The sequence below is a fragment of the Gossypium hirsutum genome, chromosome A01 (assembly GCF_007990345.1).
Source record: "Gossypium hirsutum isolate 1008001.06 chromosome A01, Gossypium_hirsutum_v2.1, whole genome shotgun sequence".
Lineage (NCBI taxonomy): Eukaryota > Viridiplantae > Streptophyta > Magnoliopsida > Malvales > Malvaceae > Gossypium > Gossypium hirsutum.
The window spans coordinates 119,059,161-119,081,635 of record NC_053424.1 but is presented as its reverse complement, the minus strand read 5'-3'; the positions used below and the strand labels follow the sequence as shown (position 1 = coordinate 119,081,635).

Here is a 22,475-nt window from a genome sequence, read left to right as displayed (position 1 = left end):
CGCAGCGCCACCAAGGACGGTGGCCGGAGTCATGCGAGAAAAAGGGGGTTTTAACCCTCATCGTGTGGCATCCTTGAGATCTCAGATCTCTCAACCCGCGGGAAAGAGGGAAACCCACAATCCCTCTCGGACCCGAATCGGCGACGGATGAGAAGCCTTCCGACGGCGCAACCATGGTGGTTCCCGGTGAGTCCCCTTTCCCTTTTATTTTCTATTTAATGTACGAAATAAAGAAAATAAAATAAATAAATAAGAAATGCAAATCTGATATCAAAGCCTTGAATCTGTTTTTTTTGTTGTTTTATTTATATGAAAATGTTACAAAAGAAAAGAAAAAGCCCCCCGATTCAGTGATCAAGCTTTTCCCCCCCCATTTTACAAAATAGTTTCGGTGGCTTAATATAGCCTTCCACAATTTTCTCCTATTTTTTTTGTTTTCTGTCTTTTCTTCTTTGTTTTTGCAGGTGCAAGTGGCATGGGAGCGGCGGAGCAGGTGGAGCAAGTGAGCGGTGATGGGACGGTGGCAGAAAGCAGGTGAACGGCGGAGTTGGTGGCGGTGGCAGAGGGTAGGTGATGGGGTATTGTAATTGGGTCTGCTGGTATGGGTTCTTTTGTTAGTGGGCCGGGCAGAAATTGGGTAAGTTAATTGGTTTTGTGTTTTGTTTTTTTTTTGCTTGGGCTAGAGGTTAATTGGGCCCGGGCATGAAAATTGGGCTTGTACAATCATAAAGATTTTAAAATTTAGATAATATATATTTTATAAATCAACAAAGCATTTTTAGTTATTTTACTTGTGCATCATTATTTTTGCTATTCTTTCATTGATTTACGTATAGCAGAATGTATATATCTGAGTATAAGTTCTGACGTTTTAATAATTCACATTATCTTGCATATATTTCTTTTAACAAAGTTTGACCTTATCTATAAACATACAATGTGTCTACACCTATTTGAGATGTTATTGAGTTTGAAAAATAATGAGATGGACTTAAGATAATAAGACCTACAAAAATTAAGTGAGATATGAGAACCTCAAAACTTGTGCCCTGATACGCATTTTTAGTTGAACTCGAAAGAAGAAGATTTACAAGAATAAATAAACCATGGGAGTGCCGGATCTTGTTCTTCAAAACACTCTTAGAGGTTCAAGTTTGAGAGATAAGGGCTGAAAGAGACTAAAAGTGATGATCAATGAGAATGAATCTTTGCGAGATAGTTATCTTCATTTGTAGCCAAACCCATCCTTCATCCTTTTTTCTGTTATTCCCAAGTTGTTGCCTTGTATGAAAGTGCATGATCTTCATCTGATTGGTTGAGATGCCCTTGTTTGATTGGGGTCATGTCTAAACACTCTATGTTTGTTGGCTTTGTCTTCAGCCTATTTTAGATACTTGTCAATTCATGATGCTCGTCTTGTAGTTGAGGGTGGGCTCTTTGGACTACTTGATACAAATGTTACCAAAAGCTAAAGCCAAAAATTTTAGTTGAAGTTATGCTATTAATCATTCTACAATGCTTTATTTTATTGATTAATTCTAGTTTTTGTATTTTTTCTTAATTGAATAGTTTTAATTGATTAGTTTGATTCGTGTTTTTACTAACATGGATGGTTAAAGTAAAGAGGAAAAAGATTTTCTGGTGAAAGAGATAATCTCGTGGAGTGTTTGGAGAGTAAAGAAGGTTTTTGGATATGTATATAAGGGGAGTTTTTTGGGTTGGATTCCAGATAACCAGAACGGGTCGGACTTCAGGTCGAGTTATGATATATTTTGTTATAATTATAAAGAGGGTTTTTGGATATGTATATAAGAGGAGTTTTTGGATTGAATTCCAGGTCACCAGAGTAGGTTAGACTTCGGGTCGAGTTATGATATATTTTATTATAATTCTATAAAATCTCTATACTTTTAAAATTTTAAAATTTCAATCATTACCAAAACAACATCAGTTAAATTCTACTGGTAGTCTTTTACTATTTGTAAAGTTATAGATTTAATCTATATTTTTTAATTTAAATATCTTTAGTCTCGATATTTTTCGAATTTTAAAAATTTAATCTTAATGCAAATAATCATTTTTGTCAGTAATACATGAAAATAACAAGTTGACGTAAAACTTAAAAATAATAGAACTTAATAAATTTAACAACTATACTTTGACCAAGATCATAATTTTTTTTAAAAATTTTTCAAAAGGGTCCCTCACTCTTAACAATGCCCCTTTATTATAACCAATCTGTTATTAAATTAAAAAGTAAATATATATTTATTGGGGTTGGGGGGAATCCTGCCCCGAGGCCAAATAGGTAGATTGGTCCCAAATCCTTTGATAATCGTAAATCAAAGATTGGTCCCCATTTCCTCGTTCAAACTATAAGGGCTGATTTTTAATGATTTTTTTACAGCAAAGCTCAATTATCCATGCTAATGCTAAAATTTATGTGCAATTAAATGTTGCCAACACAACAAGATTGTCTTGAATAAAAGTGAAAGTAATGTAAACTTGTTGATGGGGTTTTGTTTTTATTGGTTCTCAGGGCAAAAAAATTTTAAAAAAAAATTGATGAAATTTATAAAAGTAGACAAAGCTTTTTTTTTTTTTTAATTTTTTTTCTTTTTCAATTTAGAAATCCTACAGCTGAGTCTTTGAAAAGTTGAATTACTGAGGCTGATGGGAGGTCAGCATCAAAAGTCCCATCCTCATTTCCTCCCACTAAGGCAGGCACCATTCAAAAGCAGTCATCATTTTACTAATAATTTTTAGTAAAATTAGTGAAAAAGGCCATATTTTAAAAAAGAATTAGTGATTAAACCGTTTTTACACGATTTAGGAAAATAAGTCGTATTTGGAGTAAGAAGTTGACATGATAAACGAGTTTTTGAAAACACTTTATAATGCTTGATTTTTTTTATTGGTTAAATACTTGCATTTTATAGTTTTTGGTCTTCTGTTCAAATCCTCTCCTATATTTAAATGATTTTTTTTCTAATAAATATTGCTTAAGCTCTTTTTTTAATTAATATTTTTAATTAACAAACATATTTTTAAGTTTTTTATTTTATTTTTTAACTAATAATTTCTTTATTTATATAGATAAAATAATAAATATGTTATTATCAACTTTTTTACCTACATAATACAAAAATAAAAAATAAATACAAAAATGATATGCCATCCACATTATTTACGAAAATGGTAAGTTGTGGGTGGTGAAGGGTGGTGGAGAAGCGACACCACCATTGTTTTTTTCAGCCTAATCATTAGCCTACTAGTAAAAAAATTTAAAATTTGAGGGTCCGGGACAAGCGGCATTAGTTTATACGGGTATTTGTATTTCATACCTCCAAAATATATCAAAAAAATTAATTGATGTATTAAAAAATAAAATATATTTAACATAATGATATATATATAAATATTTTCATTATATAATTATATAATTATTATTTTGTATATATAAATAAAGAAGTTATTAATTAAAAATATGATGTTTATTAATTAAAAACATTAATTAAAAAATTCGATACTATTTTTTTTATGAGCGCACAATAGAATTTCTGTAATATAATAATAATAATAATAATAATTCCCATAATTGGCTTGGTGGCTAAGTGCTGTTCATTAGTAAAATCTACTCGGGTTTAAACTTTTAGGGAGTTAGTGGTAGGCCTTTATTTGAGTAGTTCCCTTTCGATGTAATGTGTGTGGTGTGGGTATGTACCTATCGTGTATGTGAATTACTAATTCTTAAGAGCATCAGTAACAATACTATCGAACTTAAAGTAGAAAATTTAAATCCTAAATATTAGTATGTTAGAGGGACTAAAACTATGATTAGATATGATAAAGTTTTATGAAAATTTGTTTTAACTAGGGATGGCAAATCGGGTTGGGGATTTGAATATCCACGGATACCCGATCCGAATTAAGTGAATTCGGATATTACAAATAAAATACTATCTGCTACAGGTTCAGAGCGAATACAAATTTAACCTCTCAAATATCCATTAATCGAATTTGCATTCAATATTCGAATAATTGGTATAAATATCCAACTCTGGAATCCGCCTCTGCTTACCATGCTGATCCGGATGTAAATATCTGGCATAAGATTGAAAATGTTAAATTTAAATTTTTTGTAAATTTAAATAGCTGGCAAATTTTACTATTTAATTCAAATGCGAATTTAGATAATAAAAATTAAATATTTTACGAAATTAAATTTAAAGATAAATTTACAGATTTACATTCGGATAATCTAAAATTTACAGATATTTGATCCTACTATCCTTAGTTTCAACATTTTTTTAAAGCAAATTTAGGTAAAAAGATAATTAAAGCTACAGATAGGGAAATAGTTGAAGATAATTAGATATGAACGCAACACTGTCATTTGTCAATTCTTGTGTTTCTTTTTTTTTTTTTTCCATCATGTCAATTATTTGTCTTTTTACACCTAATAATATTGTCTTTAAGGGAAGAGATAATGTTTGGGTTTGTAGTTACGCCACTTAAAAATGTTGCTTCTAAGGTTCTGATTCGAGTTTTTTTATTAAAATTGTAATGTGTCTTTCTATCGCACTCAACTTTTATTGGTTTAGTTCATATACTTTAATTTGGTCATTTTTAATTATTATACTTTTTAAATTTTGAAAATTCAATCTTGACCAGATGTTAGTGGTTAAATTTATTAAATTTTGTTTATTTTCAAAATCTTATGCGACAAATCTATTATCAGATGTGTAATTTTATGTTAGCTTGCTATTTCCATATACTCCTTACAAAAAAAAAGTTGGTTAGTGGATTTAATGATTATCGTTTGCATCAAGACTAAAATTTCAAAATTCAAAAAGTACCAAGACTAAAAAAGATCAAATTGAAAAACATGGATTAAATCTATAACTTTATGCATGGTGCAAGATTAATAATAAAATTTTATCAAACGCATTTAATTGGTATCAATTGGGTTAAAATTAAAATTTTAAAATTCAAAGAGTAAAAGTACTAAAACTAATATCAACAACAGACCTAAAAAGGAGTATAACCGACATTTGGGAAAATGTACAGCAGCAGTTGCTGAGCTGTGGGGAATTTTGGATGGGCTTCTGCTCCTTCAGAAACAAGGATATGCTGAGGTCATTATTCAGTCCGATAGCCTTGAAAAATGTTCTTTCTCTTCGTGACAGCAAGTCTGATGGTCCAATGAGCTCCCTGATAAGGAGGATTCACCAAATCCTAGCCTATGAAGAGAAGTGGTCCTTAAATTATAACCCAAGAGAGTCTAATCAAGTAGCAGATACTTTGGCTAAAATGGCCTTAAGGAAGAGCGAGACTTTGCAGATTTTTGAAGAACCCCCGCTGGAAATACAAGTGCTTTTGAAGGATGAATCTTGTTTTGTTAATATGACTAGGAGTTATTCCTGTTAGTTCTTTGTTCTATTTACCAAAAAAAAAAAATAACAGACCTAAAAATAAATTGGAATTCATGAAAGTAAACAAACTTTTCCAAATGAACATTTTAAGATGGCCATGCTAGGCTTCAATGCTACATTGCTGTGAAAAACAATGATATCAATGGGGTATTGGAGTAATGGGTCTTTACTCCCTCTATTTTGTTGAAATTTGGGATTTAATCCTTTGATTTGGCAGGATTTGGTCTTATACTTTTATAATCTATTAGTATATCCAAATTGGTAATACCAATAGCTTTGTTATTAAAGTGATAATGTGATTTTTTAAAAATACAGGACATGTGAATTTATTATTGATTGAATATGGTTGATTGGATTTTCACATGTCTTTGATTCTGTAATTGAATAGTCGTAAAACAAAATTCATATAACCACTTTGATTGTACAACTAATAGAGTTATTAATTTAGACTTACTAATAACATTATAAAAGTCGAATTAAAGTAGAATGTACAGGATAATTGTATTTGTTTTGTAAGCCAAATTGGCTAGAACGGTGTAATGTACCAGCTCTTTGCTGCTTTTCATTTGGACAAACAAAACCATTTGCTTATACAGAAACAAAGAAAAAACTGCAATCTCTTCCGAACTCGAAAATCTCGGTGTCGTTTTCAACATTTCGGAAGATCGATCGGAGGTGGAAGAAGTGACTGGTTAGGACCTCTTCCATTGTCCACCAAGAATGCCATCTTAAGCCCCCATGTTGTATGCACTTCCAAATGGCAATGCAAGAACCAAACTCCTGAACAATTTCCACAAATAAGATTGATGGACAATGTATAGGAAAGAAGTTTATTAATGTAATTAGACTTTAGATTTTGTGAATTGAGTGGATTGGGTCGGTTTGAGTTAGATCAATCTGGTTGAGTTAATTCAGTTAATTTTTAAAAATTTAATTCATTTCATTTCAAGCTAATTTTAAGTTCAAGTTTGAGTTCATGCTGTTTTGGGTTCAGATCATTCGGGATTGAGGCTTAAATTTTTCAAAACTGGTCATTATAGGTTTGGGTCATTTGAGTTTTGTTCACCTTTGATTTGAGTAATTTTGGGTTATTTTCAATTTTGGTTAGTTGAGTTCAACTCATTTGGGATTTGAGTTTAGGACAAACAAGGATAGGTTGGGGGTTCAAATTATTGACTTTTCATGCTTAAATCAAGTTAGGTTGAGTTGGAATTCAAATTGGACATGGTTTAGAACAAAATTCATGACTCTAAATATGATGTAGTGTTAATATAACTTGTAGTTTTTGAATTTCGCAATTAGATTCATTTTAATACATGTGTTTTTTTTGTCTACTTTGGTACTTGAACTTAACCATTAAGCCCGTTTTGGTCCTTAAACTAGGTAAACGTACAAATTTAATATTGTGACACTCTAAAATTGTGCTAGACATAAAAAAAATTAAGTGATGATATCAACAAAATTTAAAAGAATCTAAGTTCAAAGATCGAAATGGATTCGGATATCAAATTCAAGCATAAAAATGGAAAAAAAATTACATGTATGAACTTAATTACCAAGTTGAACGCTCAAAGTTATATTAACCCTTAATGTATTATAAAAGTGTTAATATACCTGGATTATCAGCACGGAATCTAATAGCAACCCATCCACCAGATGGTACCCCAATAGTGTTCCTCTCAATCGGATCCACAAGATTAAATTTCATCGGATCGGTCATCGGATTATAGTTTCCAGGTCCCCTCCCAACGGCGTAGAAACTAAATCCATGCAAGTGAATTGGGTGATTCTCAGGTGCTACAATCCCAGTACCTTGCAAAACAAGTTGCACGTTAGCATTATAAGCCAACCTAAAAACCTTTGTCCCATTCATCGTCTGTAGATTCGACGGTGGAGTCCCGGTGTAGTTAAAAACATACGGCGGGTTCGCCGGAAAATCCGTCGTGAAAACCCCATTGATATTGAAGTAATGTGCTTGAAGCAATGCCGTAGTAGGCAATGTGAATGTCAAGTTGTTAATTGAAGCCACCACACGGCTACCATTACCGGGTTTGCATGTAGGACAAGGGTTCAACCCTAGTCCAACGGTGAAATAAAGGTTGTAATCAACGGTTCGAGGTACCCAGGCCGGGTATTGTTTCGAATTGAGGGAACGGAGTGAGTTTACGAAATTTGTGGCGACCGTCGTGGCGTTTTCCAGCGGTGGGGTAGTGAGAATTGTGGGGGTGTTTGTGAGTGTTCCGATGTAGTTTAAGGTGGCTGTTGCGGTTATATTATCTACAGCAATGGGAGCGTCCATGAAAGGGGACACGGTGACCAAGTAGTTGCCTTGTTTTTGATCGGCGAAGAGAAGGACGTTGGTGGTTTGGCCCGGAGAGATTAGCACAGTGTCGGTTTTGAAGGGTTTAACGTATGTGGCGTCGACTTCGACGATGGTGACATGGTGGCCGGCGATCTTGAAGAAGAGCTCTTCGTTAAGAGCAGCATTGATTAAACGTAGTAGATACGTCTTCCCCTTTTCAACGTGCAACGTGAAACCACCTGCATGCAAATTATTATATCATGTTAGTTTAAAAAATGGGCAGTGAATTACTTTTTTCTCTTAAAATTTTTTAAATAGTTAACATGTGGCATGTCAACTCATGATAATATACAATATTATAAATGTAATTATTTTTTAATTTAACGTACAATAATTATTTTACATGTATTTTTAGTTGAATTTTTAGTTGAAAGAGTAAAATAAAATCCAACTACTAATAGCTATATGTTTGATCATATGACAATTAACATATGATTTGAATTGAACAAACAACTTTGATCTTGACTTTATGGCAATCTTAATTTATTGTGCCATTGACTTTGATTCTTTTATTATTTATAAATTTATTATTGTTTAAATTAATTAATTAAATTTTCAGATGACCCGAATTACATGATATGGAAATATACTAATAACATTATTAAAAAATAAAGATATCAAATTATATGTAATTAAGAGCGGAAGGGAAATAATACCCTGTGAAGGACAATTGGAGACTGGTCCTGGCAAGCCATTAATGGTGTGAGCATCCGAGACATTAGGAGCCAAACCAGATTTGATTGCTTCGTTGATAACATCTTCAGTGTCGGATTTCCACCACTCAGCCAACACCACAACCACTTCCTTGTCGGGTTTCGGGAACGGATAAGGCACACAACACTTCGGCAAGATAACAATGGCGCCGTGGACGGTGGATCTTAGCCAGAGAATATGCGCATGCCATAGCAATGTGCCTCTTTGGCCTGTAATGGTGAAATTATATATATAGCTTTGCCCTGTCGTGATTGGACACTGTGTAATATATGCTGGCCCATCTGCCCAACCTGTTCGAAGTTGCCTGATACCATGCCTGAAAAACTCAATGAAAAAAGCTTTCTCAGTGTTGAATGGTGATTTTAAAGGGTCAAATTTTGGTTTTGGTCACTCTATTATGTTCAAATTGAAGATTTAGTCACTATTATTTGGCATAATTTTTTATTTCTTTACGTTTATAACGTCATTAGTTAGTTCAAATAATTCATACCATTAATTTGTGAATTTTCCTTTAAAACACCTATACAAACTCATAATGCTAACATGATTTCTTTGTTCTTCTTGGAATTTAGGAAAAATTCTAAAATTTTAATTGAAATAGTTAACGGTATTAATTATTTGGAGAAACTAATAAAAATTTTAAAAATAGATAGACTAAATTGTTTAAAAATAAAGTATAGGGGTTAATTTAACCTAATTGAGTCCTCAAAATATCAATATCATTTCAATCAAATTTTTCTATCAGCTGAGCTGCTATCGACTTAGGTGTTAAATGTTAGCTCGGATCTAGTATGGAGTATATGTAAAGCACGTGTTTTAAATATGATTCACATCATATTCAAGTTAACATTTAATGCTCAAGTTAATAGTTAGGTTGACAAAAAATACTTGATTTATACAATACCAATATTTTGAAATTTCAATTAGAACTTAGAATCTTAACCCTAATGTATACGGACTAAATTTCACAATTGAGCATAATAGAGAGGGATTAAAATGATAATTTAACCGATTCAAAGCAGATTAAAAATAAATAATAAAAAAAGGAAATTTTTAGGGTTCTCACCAGTGAATGGTGACATTGTAATTGACATGGTTAACGACATTGATAAGCACTGTATCATCTTCCACAGCGTACAACGTTGGACCTGGGAACATACCATTGACTGTAACAATGGGTTTTGTCGAACATAACATAGTTGCATTCTTCATTACCACCTTAATTTGCCAAGTTTACCAACAAAACACAACACACAATAGTACTGAGTAACATGTTTTAGTTAATTCCTAACCAATTAAAAACATCTAACAATTAAAACAAATGGAGTGATAGACACTTACATCGAACTTGTATTGTCGAACAGCACTGTCGATAAGAACAGGAAAGTGGATTATTGCATCAATAACTAAAATTCGAATGGTTGAAGACTCCATTTTTCTTTTTCTTTTGTTATTGTTTGATTTTTTCACATGGTTTTTCCCTTGGCTTTGTTGCGGTTCTGTATGAACTCTAACATTGCACCATTTTAAAGCGACCTATTGGTGTTGGATATTTCTAATTAAAATTTGGATTATCATATGTTTAAATTATCGAATATTAGACTCGTAAAATGAGTATGGGTTCAATCTAGCTTAACTTGAAAATTATTAATATACACTAAATTATTTTACACTTGTGACAAAAAAAATCTATACATGTATTTACAAAATTTTAAATTACCAGCTAGTTTAAGTAGATTCAAACCAATAATACCAACAATTGTTGGTTGCAATGGTAAGACACATTCTGCTTGTAGGGAAGAATTAGGTTTGAACCTTGAAAACGACATTATTAGTAGGGGCAGCAACGAGCCTCAAATATGGACTTTAAAACGGATATTAAAAATACCAAAAAAAAGAAAAGAAGAATCAAACAAGTAAAAAACACAAATGGACAAAGAATTAGACAAAACCAGCACAGGGTAACTACGCATTGTGAAATTGGAGACCCACACATAGTGAGAGTCGAATTTAGGTCATCAACTGACACCTAAATGATACGGATTCAAACATTATCATCTTGTGATGATAAAAAAATGATTCAATACGAGTCGAAAAGATACATGAATTTACCTTTTGAAAATACGGGCAAGTTTAGAAAGACAATAAAACCGTTTACTTCATGCTAATAACCATGAGATTTGAATTCCAAAAAAAAATCACAACATCTGAATTTTGGCTCTTAATTTAGTTGGCATCGTTCTTGTTACAATAACAAGGAAAATGTAGATTTGAGCGTCTTCCAATTTTAAAGTTTGGGGAGAGTTATGAATAATACAAACTTAGAAATAGATTTATTACTGCTTAAACATATGATTTCTTCTTTGTTAGGTGGATGAATGTATCCTCTAGAAACAAGAAAGATGGAGAAAAAACAAGGTTTATTCCCATTATTTCTTGCATTTCACATAAAAGTTGTTTTTTAGGGACCAAATCATAATTGGAAGTTTAAGTTCTTAAACCTCTCAATGCCATTTCCAGATAAATTACAAGCATTTAACTCAGAAAATTGGTTGGTTGGAATTTATCGTCAGTAAATTCATCTTTAGGCCCACCTTTAAGCATTGAATTCCAAGCCAGCTACTGTGTGATTATTTCATCCCAGGCTTTTTCTTTTTTTACCTAAGAAAATTGAAATAAAAATTTTTGTGCCGAGACATCCAGATAAAATTTTAAAAAAATTATTTTAAATTAATTAAATTATTAATTTTTAGAGGGATTAAGAATGTATTTCTTTATTTAATGTTATTTGTGAGAATATTTTATAAGTCAAATTATGTTCTCCGTCTTTGTACTTAAAATCCAATTTAAAATTTTTAGTCCAATTATTGACATTCTTGTTGTTTTCTGTAGAAAATTGCTTATTATAAAGTATGATTTGTTTTTGAAGTTGGTGTAATTGCATAGATGTACTTATGACAAATTTTGACATAAAATATTCACTTTGTCAATTTATTGAGTTTATACAATCGCACGGGTGTATTGATAATAAACTTTAAATCGAAAAATACTAACTATTTTAATGATTGAATTGAAATTTTAAATCGAAAAAAAAATTAAATACAAAAACTAAATCTGATTGTTTTAACATTATCAACCAAGATAACAAAAAGGTTGAGAAATGGCTTTCATGATGATCTTCATAAATTGACAACCCTAATAGGCCAACAGTTTAACTATAATCGCTTGTTTGAAAGCCAAGACAAAACCAACTAAGAAACATGCTTTCCCCTCTCCTTAATTTCAAAGTTTTCCAAAGTATATTTGTTTAAATGGGGATGAGATTACTCATTTGAAACCAAATGGCTTATTGAAGTTTAGGGTTAGCTACCAAATTATGATGAACTCCTTTGGAATTGAGTTCAAATCACTTCTAGACTGTCCGTGGTTGGAATTGGACCCTATAGTAAACCGGTTGCTGTTTTTTGTCTAACATTTTGCGATTTTTGGTAATTATATTGGATTTTGGTTAAATTTGGAATTGAGTTGAGTCGGACCTTTAAATGAGAGACAAGTTCTCTTAGCTTTATATTTTTCATCCACAATATTTGAATCAAAGATACCGTTTAAGGATATTGAACTCTTTACTACTCGACCCAATAAACATTGCTAAACTAAATTCTCATTTTGGTTGGAAGCTTGATTATGCTTTGATTGGGATTATACTTTATGGCATCTATTATGAAAAAAAAAAGTTGTTTTGGAAGAATAAATTGGAGTAAATATTTCAATTTTGAGCCGAATACAAAAAATTCAATTGGATCAATTTAATTTAAACTTGATCTAGTTTGAGTTAATCATGAAAATTCAACAATCTAAACCTATTCAACTCAAACCTTAATTAACCTAAACCCAAGTTTGACTTAAACCAGTAATAATTCTAATCTGAATGACTCATACGTAAAATAATTCAAATAAGTAACTAGAAGTGATCTGAGCTTGAAGTGACCAAATGACCCAAAATTATTCGAACCCGCAATGATCAAACTCAAAGCACCCAAAATAATCTGAATCTGTAATGGTCAAACTCAAAAATTTTAAAACCCAAATTGATCTATTCCTAATTGATCCAATTCGAAACCAACTTGATTTGTCTAATGAACAACTCTAAGTTAAAAAAATAAATGTATTTAATACATTGGTGTATATATATTTATAACTAACAATCATTATATGACAACAATGAAATAAAATATTAAAAAAGAAATAAAAATCTTGAAATCTTGATTCGTATAAAATGATAGTTAAAATTCTTGTGAGACACCCATTTAATACAGATTCAAACCGTGATATATCATCTTCACCCAATATTATTTGAAAATTGTAAATAGAAATAAACAAATTCTTTAATAAATCACATATTTGATTCCTATCTATATAAACCCTAAATTAAATTGATGTGAATTAAACATATGTATACAAAAACTCTAGTGGAAAATGGAGATAGATTTATTGCTTGGGGTTGTATATATGGGCTTTATTGGGATCAAATTTTGGACCATTCTCTGACCAAAATTTCTTTTTTTAGACCATTCTAAGGGACTGAAACAGAAGCCTACCCTCTATTTTTCTATAGCCTAAGCAAAATAAAGAAAGGTGTTAAATTTCAACTTTTTATAGCAATGCATGGCTTGTTTTTTTAAATCCATTTATCTGTTCATGTTTTTTTTTAATAGAAGAAAATTTGTATTATTTTTATTTTTTATAATTATATTTAAAGTATATTGTATAAATTTTGATATATTAATAAATTATTTTATATAAAATTTGATAAAATAAAATTATAGACTATTTTTTATAATATTTTCATTATATATATTATTTTAAAAAAATAAGAGCGTGGGATATTAAATAAAAATTTAAACATAAATAATTTATCGTTATGCGTATTAGTGTAAGCAAATAATTTATCGTTATGTGTATTAGTGTAAGCTACCATCTAACATTAAATTTAATATAAAGATGGTGTTTGATTTGGGTACAAATAGAGAATTGAGTAATCAAATCCTCTAATTGTAGTGTTTGGTGAATGGAGGTTTACAAGAGCTTGTTAAGCTAAAACCTCCAAAATAAAAAACGTTGGAACGGATAATTTTTTTCGCAACTGATTGAGAATGAGATACATAGAATGACATATTTGACCATGCTTGCTAAAAATTATTCTCTTTGCCACATGCTCTCAAACCTAAAAGGGGCGTCAAAATATCAACAGCTTCCATTCTAAAAAAAATCACTGATTAATTTATGTACTCTTAATATATTTCCAAGTTAAGAAATTTGCAAATAAGGAATTTAAGAAATTTGTTTATTTAAAATTTTAAAAATATTCACTAATTAATTTCTATAATGGATATTTTAATTCGTTGATAATAGTGTTTCATTTCAATAATTTCATTCAATAAAAACTAAAGTATTATAAACAAGTAAATATTTTTAAATAAAATGTGCATTTAATAGTTAATATAATCAATTGTCAAACACCAAACAGGACCAAAGTGATTATTATAAAGTTATATTAACTCATCTTAAAGATCGCCATAAACATTAAAATGCACTTGCTAGCAAAATCTTATTGTTGTTAGAATCAAACGGATTTATCGCTCAAATCAACTAGACTAAAAATTGATCAGTACATCAATCTGAATAAAAGGGTTGGACCAATTAAACTAAAAATTGATTAAACGAAATTTTATAATTTTATAATATATATTTTAAATAATTTATTTCATTAAAATTGAATTGACAATCAAACCAATCAAATTGAAAATTAATGTCTTAATTAATTTCACCACCCATCTAATTGTTAAAATGATAATAAGATAAGTCCCAAAAATTCATCAATGGCTGCCACTGACAAAATCAGTGAGTGAAAAGGACTTAAATGTTTCAAATGAAAGCAGCGAAGATCATTTTGTTTTCCTATCAAAATGTGCCCACCAACAAGAAAAAAAATATAACTCAATCTTTTCTAAGTAAATCTGCATTTATTCATGTTTCGAACATTAGACTTATAATTAATATCTTACATCAATCGGACACTGCCCTGTTTCAGTTTCACCAAGCATTTAATGGTGTCTGATCCAACTGTGTGCCCAAAATTGCTAATGTCAATGGCTTATAAGTAATCACTTGCTTCCGGGGTTTCAATTCAGCTCTCAATATGCTTGCTGAACTTTGAACTTTTGATCATTGAATCCTTGGGGTTTTAATTGGATTGTAATGGCAGAAGAAGATATATATATATAAGGAGGACGGAACAAACCGGCCGTCAAACATAAGACCGGGACATGGAAAGCATGTCCTTACATCCTAGGTAATTGTATATGTTACAAATTCTATGTATGTTCCATGGTCTGGTATTTTCAATGATCCCTTTTAAGGTACATTTGATGCGTATGCTTTATATATAGGAAATGAATGCTGTGAGAGATTAGCTTACTATGGGATTAACACGAACCTTGTTAATTATCTAAAATTCCAACTCAATCAACGAAACGTCATGGCCGTTAGTAACGTCACGAATTGGTCGGGAATGTGTTACGTCATGCCTTTAATTGGAGCGTTTTTCGCTGATGCGTATTTGGGACGATACTGGACGATTGCTAGTTTCTCCGTTTTCGTAAGTTTATTTCGGGTTTGGTCAATTTTTTTTAGTCACTAAGTTGTGTAAGTTCATTGCAGGGCATGATTATATTGACAATATCGGCATCAATTCATGGGCTAAAACCGAAATGCGACGAAAACAACATTTGCCATTCGACAGGGTTACAAATTGGAGTGTTTTTTCTAGGACTATACTAAATAGCCCTTGGTACCGGATGAATTAAGCCTTGTGTTTCTTCGTTCGGTGAGGATCAATTTGATGATTCCGATGAAACAGAAAAGAAACAGAAGAGTTCTTTCTTCAATTGGTTCTATTTTTCGATTAATATCGGTGCACTTGTCGCTTCTTCGTTCCTTGTTTGGATACAAACAAACATGGGATGTGGTTGGGGGTTTGGGATTCCAGCCGTTGCCATGGCTATTGCAGTTGCGAGCTTCTTTCGGGTACGAAGTTGTATAGAAACCAAAGACCAGGAGGGAGTCCCCTTACTCGAATCTTCCAGGTTATGGTTGCTTCCGTCGGGAAAGCTCGAGTTGAAGTCCCGAACGACAAGTCTCTTCTACAGTTCGAGGAAGCCGAAAACTCAATCATACGAAGCAATTAAGGTACGAAATTTTGATGATTTTTAATAATTTTTAAAATTTAAAAGGACTTAATTAATTTTTTTTAAAAAAATTGGTTACTAATGCCGTTTTGACCTTTTAGCTTTATTAGGTTGAGAGCTAAATTTATTTTTATACCTTATACATAAACACCAAATTTTGAAGGAGTTGCTTTGCTTACTCATGTACGGTACAAAAGTTAATTTGTCCGAGGACTAAAATGCAATCTAATGTATAGTACAGAAAATTTTGTGATACTTTTACCACGTAATGTTATAATTGTGTACTAATTGATTTCATTAATGTATGTACCATTATAGCTTCTTTGACAAGGCAGCTGTGGTAACTTCAAATGATCAAATCTAAGGATCCATTAATCCATGGAAGCTTTGCACAATAGCCCAAATTGAAGAACTTAAATCCATAATAAGGTTACTTCCCATATGGGCAACAGGTATTATATTTTCAGCTGTATATAGTCAAATGGGCACATTGTTTGTACTACAAGGCAACACAATGTAGCTTCACATGAGCCCATCATTCGAGATCCCTTTGGCTTCACTATTTCTCTTCGAGACGATCAATGTTATCTTCTGGGTTCTAGTTTATGAACGTTTCATCGTTCTCTTATCATGAAAATTAACCGGTCATAAAAATGGGTTCACCCAACTCCAACGCATGGCAATCGACCTTGTCATTTATATCTTCGCCATGCTATCTACTGTCACATTGGAACTTGTTCGACTCCGTAAAGTAAAAGAACATAACTACTACAAACTTATACATATCCCGATGTCGATCTTTTGGCAAGTTCCACAATACTTCATTATAGGATGTGCTGAAGATTTTACCTTTATTGGACAATTGGAATTCGTCTATGAACAAGCACCAGACGCTATTAGGAGCTTATGTTCTGCTCTTTCACTTGCAACAGCTGCTTTAGGGAATGATTTGAGCCCATTTCTTGTGAATATAGTGGCTGATTTTAGCACTAGGGATGGTGATTATGGGTGGATACCAGATAATTTGAATTATGGTCATCCTCACTATTTCTTTTGGCTTTTGGCAGTGTTGAGTGTGCTTAATTTGGGAGTTTATCTTATGGTTGCTAGATGGTATACTTTTAAGAAGGCACCTATATGAAATTGATGATCAATTGGGCAGTTTGGGTTGGTTTCGAAGTTAATCTGGATTGAATCGGTTTACCTTTCAATTATTTTGCGAGTTTGTATTATTTTGGGTTTGAATTTTTTAATCGAATTTTCAGGCTCAAGTCATTTCATTTTTTTTTCCATTGTGATTTTGATTTGATATTGAAGTGTAGATAATTTTGAGTTAGGCTGGTTCATGTTACTGACTTCTTATGATAAAAGCAAATTATATCTGATTCAAATATGAATTAATCAAGTAGATCTTACCATATCAATCTTATTAATTTCATTTAATTCCTTAACGTTTTTAATTACAGTTAAAAATAATAGATTTAAAGAACTAAGTTGTGGAATATTGGTTTATTTTCTTGAAGAATAACTTTAAAATCTTCAAAATAATTTTTTAAATTTAAAATATTTATAGAAATTTTAAAAATTATATTTAAAAAAATATAAAATTTTCAAAAAAAATCTAAAAAACATATAAAGAATGTTAAAAAATTAAAAGTTTTCTGAAATAATAATTTTGAGACATAAATAAGTTAATTAATGATTCAAATTTATCGTACTTTATTGTAACAAAATTTTAATTTGACATGTTTAACTTTTTTTTAATTTAACTCAAACAACTTCATTCGACTCGAATTTTATTTAACTAGACTTAATTTGAAAAAAAATTCAAAATCGAATTAGGAAGATAAAACATCACTCATCAACTCAATTAACTAAAAAAATTTTCATTTAATTCGATCAAACGCTCACCTCAACTAATTTGCATTCTTGTGCAATGCACAAGTCAGTTATGCATATTAAATTTATAATATTTTTACAATATTAGTTTTTTTGTTTAAAATTACTAATAAATTAAAAAAGTAATATAATTACAAAATATTTTTAAAAATATTTAACTAACTTATAATAAATTATATTATTGTTATTTAATTTTAAAAAAATTTAACATTAAAACAATACAATATTAGATAATAAATTAATATATTATAATTTAAATAATATTATCAATTTTTTATATATTGTTAAATTAATATATTTTAATGTCAAAATGATTAATTATTAACTTTTGTAATTTTATTTATATTTATATTTTGTGTCAATACATAATTCGAATATAAATAAAAAAACCAATAATTCTTCAAACAATGGATAAAGTCCAAAAAAAAAAAACTTAAAGAAACAACCTGATACCCTTTTTAAGGAAGCAAAATGGTAATTTCACACAGCTCTCTTTATATTAATATAGCTCACAAAACTGGATAATGTACACAAAAAATGAGAGGTTCAAACACAGAAACAAAACGCATCCAATTGTAAATAGAAACATACAAAATTAAGCCGCCATTCCATCCCCATATTGGAAAAAAAAATGATGATAGCCCTCAAATCCATTCAAGCTTCCTTTACACACAGTAGTAACCAGGTTTTTTTCCAAACCAGAAGAATTACAACATACACAAAGAACCCCATACTGTGTCTCAGCAAATCGAATGATTCTGAGTCGGATTCCGACCCCGAACCGGAAGGTGACACTCGTAAACAAGACCTGCTTGCTCAAATAGCTATGTTGCAGGCTCAAAAGGTTCGTCTAACGGATTATTTAGACGAAAGATCAGCTTATCTCACACAATTTGCTGAAGAAGCTAATGCTGAGTTTGATAAAGTTGGTGAAGATGCTCTTAAAGGACTTGAAGAAGCTAGTGAAAGGGTAGGGGTTTATATAAAAAAACTGGTTGATATGTAAATCTGCTTGTGAGTGATGTTGTTGTTGTTATTCATTCTGTTGGCAAAAGTACTATTCAGATTGCATTTTGCCCCCTCTACTCAAAAAAATGGGTAAATGAGTCTCTATATGTTAGATAAAAAAACAAACTAGCCCTTCTGTTAAAAATTCTATCCATTTTTTACTGTTAAAAACTGGTCTTTTTGCTCTTTAATTTAATGTACAGAAACTAATTTGCCTATTTTTTTTTAGTAAAAAAGGCAAAATGTAATCTGAATTCTAGTACAGGGGCTTCTATAATACTTTTACCTCATTTTGTTTGTGTTAAGCAGATAATGGAGAACATTGAGAGTCAAATGCAAGCTTTTGAAGAATCACAAGAATTGAACAGGCAAGAGCTTGAGATGAATGAAGATCAATTAGCAGAATTTGAAGGTCAAATGGAGAAAGAAAGGAATGAAGGTTTGTTCTTTAAGAACTTGACAGAGAAAAAGCCTATAGACAAAGCAAAAGCAATGGAGGAAGCTGAGAAAGTTAAGGAGGTTACTAAAGAAAAAGTTGGGTCAAAAGCAAGGAGGAATCTTTACCTTGCTTTAATCACGGTGCTTGCCATTGGGATTGCGGACTCGTTGGTCACTGGATCGGATTGGCGAAAAGTTGCAGTTCTTGGAGCTATTTTAGTTGCTTTGTTTTCCCAGTTTATCTATGAACAGACAGTGTTATCAGAAGAGGAAAAAACAGAAAAGAATGATGAAAACAAGTAAAGGCTCTTCTTATTATATCTAATCTAACAAATGGTGTAGCATGATTGAATAACCCCAAGTAATAACTTAATACTTGGGTTTGATACATCAAGCAATGTTTCTTTTGCATCATCATCAACATTTGATCTTAGTGACATAGCTGCCATCACTAATACCAATGCGAGTTTCAAAATCCGATGCTTATAACAATAAATGTAAATATATATATCCCAAGATGTGAGTGTGGTTTCATGTCATGTCTAAACTCTAAAAAAAGCCATGTATAGGAACTTGACTTTTTAGCCTTAGGTGTTCATGCATCCATACCTCCAATCACTTCAAGAGAATTTTCATTGTAAAAGCCATCCTCTCATGTACGTCCAATAAGTCTTACGAATGACAATGATAGCAATTCTTGATCCCGGAACATGTAAATGAACTTAGGATCTCTTTAATGTACGCAACTCAAAGACTAGTCCTCGGGATTCTTGATCTGGTGAAGAGCGCACCATAGTTTCAACTGCCAAAAGTCCAGAAATGGGAATTTAACTGCAAGTGAATCCTAAATCGAAACAGCCATCTTAAAGCCAGTGGTCAGCACTGCCCTGACTAGGATGTTCCAGGTAATGACAGTTGGGAGGATTCCACGCTCTAAAGCATCATCCAAAAAGCCAATTGCATCTAATATCTTACCACAAGAACAAAGCCCCTTGAGAGTAATGTTATAAGAAATAATATCTGGCTGTAGTCCATCACTTGAAATTTGGGTCCAGATCTCCGATGCCTTCTCGTATTCTCCAGTTTTGTAAAGCCCTTCCATGATAGTATTATAGGTTACGAGGTTAGTAGCACAGTTCCTTTGTCTCATCTTTGAATAGAGCTGTAAAGCATCCTCAACTTTGCCAACGGAGCAAAGACCATGAATGACGATATTATGCATAGTTACATCAGGCTTTAAGGCTTTGTCAAGCACATGGTTCCATAACCCAAGTGCCATTTCAACATTCTTTCCTCGGAAAAGACCTTTCATCAATGAGCTGTACGTAATCATGTCCGGTTTCCACCCTTTCTCTAGCATTTCATTCAAGATTGAATACGCCTCTCGAAATCTATCTGCTTTACATAAACCCGAAATGAGAATATTATATGAAACAACAGAAGGAGAACAACCCATTGAGTCCACTCCCTTGAAAAATCTAACTGCATCATCAAGTCTGGATGCTTGGATAAAAGCCTGAATCAAGGGATTATAAACATAAGGATTCAGTTTATGACCACACTTGACCATTCGACAAATTAAACCGGCTACTTCATCTAGTCTCCCTTGTTTGCCTAACCCATCAATCATTGAAGAATATCCAAAGCTATCCACTTTACCTTCCCCAAGTTCACCCTCTTGCAATATATCCAAAGCTTTTCTTAAGAACCCATTTCTACACAATCCATGAATCAAAACTCCATAAGTTGAAGCATCAGCACAGCAACCTCTTTGAGGCAAGTTCCCCCATAGAGAAAGAGCTTCATCTACCTTCCCATTCTCCAACAACCCTCTAATGAATATATTAAAACTAACAACATTTATACAACCCTCTTTCTTCATCAATTTCCACAACTCAAAACTGTCTTTAATTTTCCTAGCTTTACAGTACCCATTAAGCATTGCATTATAAGTAACCACATCAATCATTACACCATTTTCAACCATGTCTTTATAAACTCTCTCAGCACCATCAATATTCCCTGCCTCACATAAGCCATGAATCATACTACTATAAGTAAACAAATCCTTCTCTCTTTCATTCTTTTTCATCCTTTCCCATATACTCAAACACTCATCAAACTTTCCACATTTGCACAAACCATTAATCATAACATTATAAGTAACCGAATTCGGATAAGCCGAAGAATCTTCCAACAATCTCTCCCAAACCTCATTTGCCTTCACAAAATCTCTATTTTTGAAAAACCCATCAATTAATATATTATAACACATAACATCAGGGATCACTTTTCTCTCAAACATTTCGTCGAACACTTCCATAGCAACAACCAAGTTCCCACCTTTAACAAACCCACTAATCAAACTCCCATAGCTTTGCACATTTGGTTGAAAACCCGTTTTCCACATACAATCCAACATCTCCTTCGCGTGCTTAAACTGCTTCTTTTTACAAGCAACCTTAATCAAAATATTATAGGTTTGCAAATTCGGCTCCATACCCACCGTTTCAAAATACTTAAAAAACGACTCAGCTTCATCCCAACGATTCGACTCAACAAAAGCGTTGAGCAAAGTGTTGTAAGACCGAATACCAGGTTCACACCCGAAAACCTGTTTCATTCTTTGGAAGGAATCTAATGCTTTATCAGGCATTGAGTTTTTAGCATAAGCTTTGATTACCGTCAAAGCAACATCTTCTGGGCAATTACATTTCTGGCTTTCAATGAGTTGAACGATCCTAGTGACGTGGGAAACGAGACGGGAATCGATCAGTCTACGGAGGATGTGGTGGAAAACGTCGGGTGAGTGGGTGTAACCCGGATGGTGAGTTGCTGAGTCGAAGAGAGCCAATGCAGAGTAAGGGTTTGTTTCTGATTTGAGAAGCTTGAGAAGCCGCTTTGGTGAGAGGTTTTGGGGGAAGTTGGTCATGGAAAATAGGGTGGTTTCTGGGAAATTGGTAGTCGCATTGTTCAAGCTTACGCTGTTGAGAAAAAGGAAGGAATTTACGGCGACCAGAAATTATGTTCTATATTGGGAAATTTGGGTCATAATTGGGATAGATTGGGCTTATATGCGCAAGCAGCTATAAAAATATGGGTAAATTTAGGCCCAAACTATTGGGCGCTGTGGATGTGAAATTATTTTTAACTAATATTTTTACAAGTTAGTGGTTGGATTGGTTAGATTATTGATATTTGTTTTAATTAGTTTATTCGATTTAATTAAATAAATTATTATAAATTATTATAAAATAAAAAAAATTCAGTTGAATCGATTCAATTGTTGATTAAACTAGATTTTTAACCCGATTCAATCGACATATACCCGTTCACAATTCAACCTCATTCTCTAGACTAATGTACTGGCCA

At 32.0% G+C, this 22,475-nt stretch overlaps 3 protein-coding genes and 1 pseudogene across 3 annotated transcripts; 2 read left to right on the top strand and 2 right to left on the bottom strand.

Moving 5' to 3' along the window:
- Nucleotides 1–5,822: 5,822 nt before the first annotated feature.
- On the bottom strand, nt 5,823–10,128 carry LOC107958040 (laccase-4). Its single transcript, XM_016893694.2, has 5 exons — nt 9,853–10,128; nt 9,578–9,729; nt 8,454–8,827; nt 7,050–7,976; nt 5,823–6,215 (listed from the first exon to the last, which is right to left on the bottom strand). Exons 1-5 carry the CDS (start codon nt 9,943–9,945, stop codon nt 6,085–6,087), a joined length of 1,677 nt encoding a protein of 558 aa, XP_016749183.2. The 5' UTR covers nt 9,946–10,128; the 3' UTR covers nt 5,823–6,084.
- Nucleotides 10,129–15,094: 4,966 nt separating this feature from the next.
- Nucleotides 15,095–16,989, top strand: LOC107958041 (protein NRT1/ PTR FAMILY 8.1-like; annotated as a pseudogene).
- Nucleotides 16,990–18,122: 1,133 nt separating this feature from the next.
- Nucleotides 18,123–19,491, top strand: LOC107958039 (uncharacterized). The gene is made up of 2 exons (XM_016893693.2): nt 18,123–18,627; nt 18,975–19,491. The coding sequence occupies exons 1-2, from the start codon at nt 18,289–18,291 to the stop codon at nt 19,404–19,406; spliced, it is 771 nt and encodes a 256-aa protein (XP_016749182.1). The 5' UTR covers nt 18,123–18,288; the 3' UTR covers nt 19,407–19,491.
- Nucleotides 19,492–19,712: 221 nt separating this feature from the next.
- LOC107958038 (pentatricopeptide repeat-containing protein At3g09060) lies at nt 19,713–22,159 on the bottom strand. The gene has a single exon (XM_016893692.2). It carries the CDS (start codon nt 22,033–22,035, stop codon nt 19,948–19,950), a length of 2,088 nt encoding a protein of 695 aa, XP_016749181.1. The 5' UTR covers nt 22,036–22,159; the 3' UTR covers nt 19,713–19,947.
- Nucleotides 22,160–22,475: the final 316 nt, after the last annotated feature.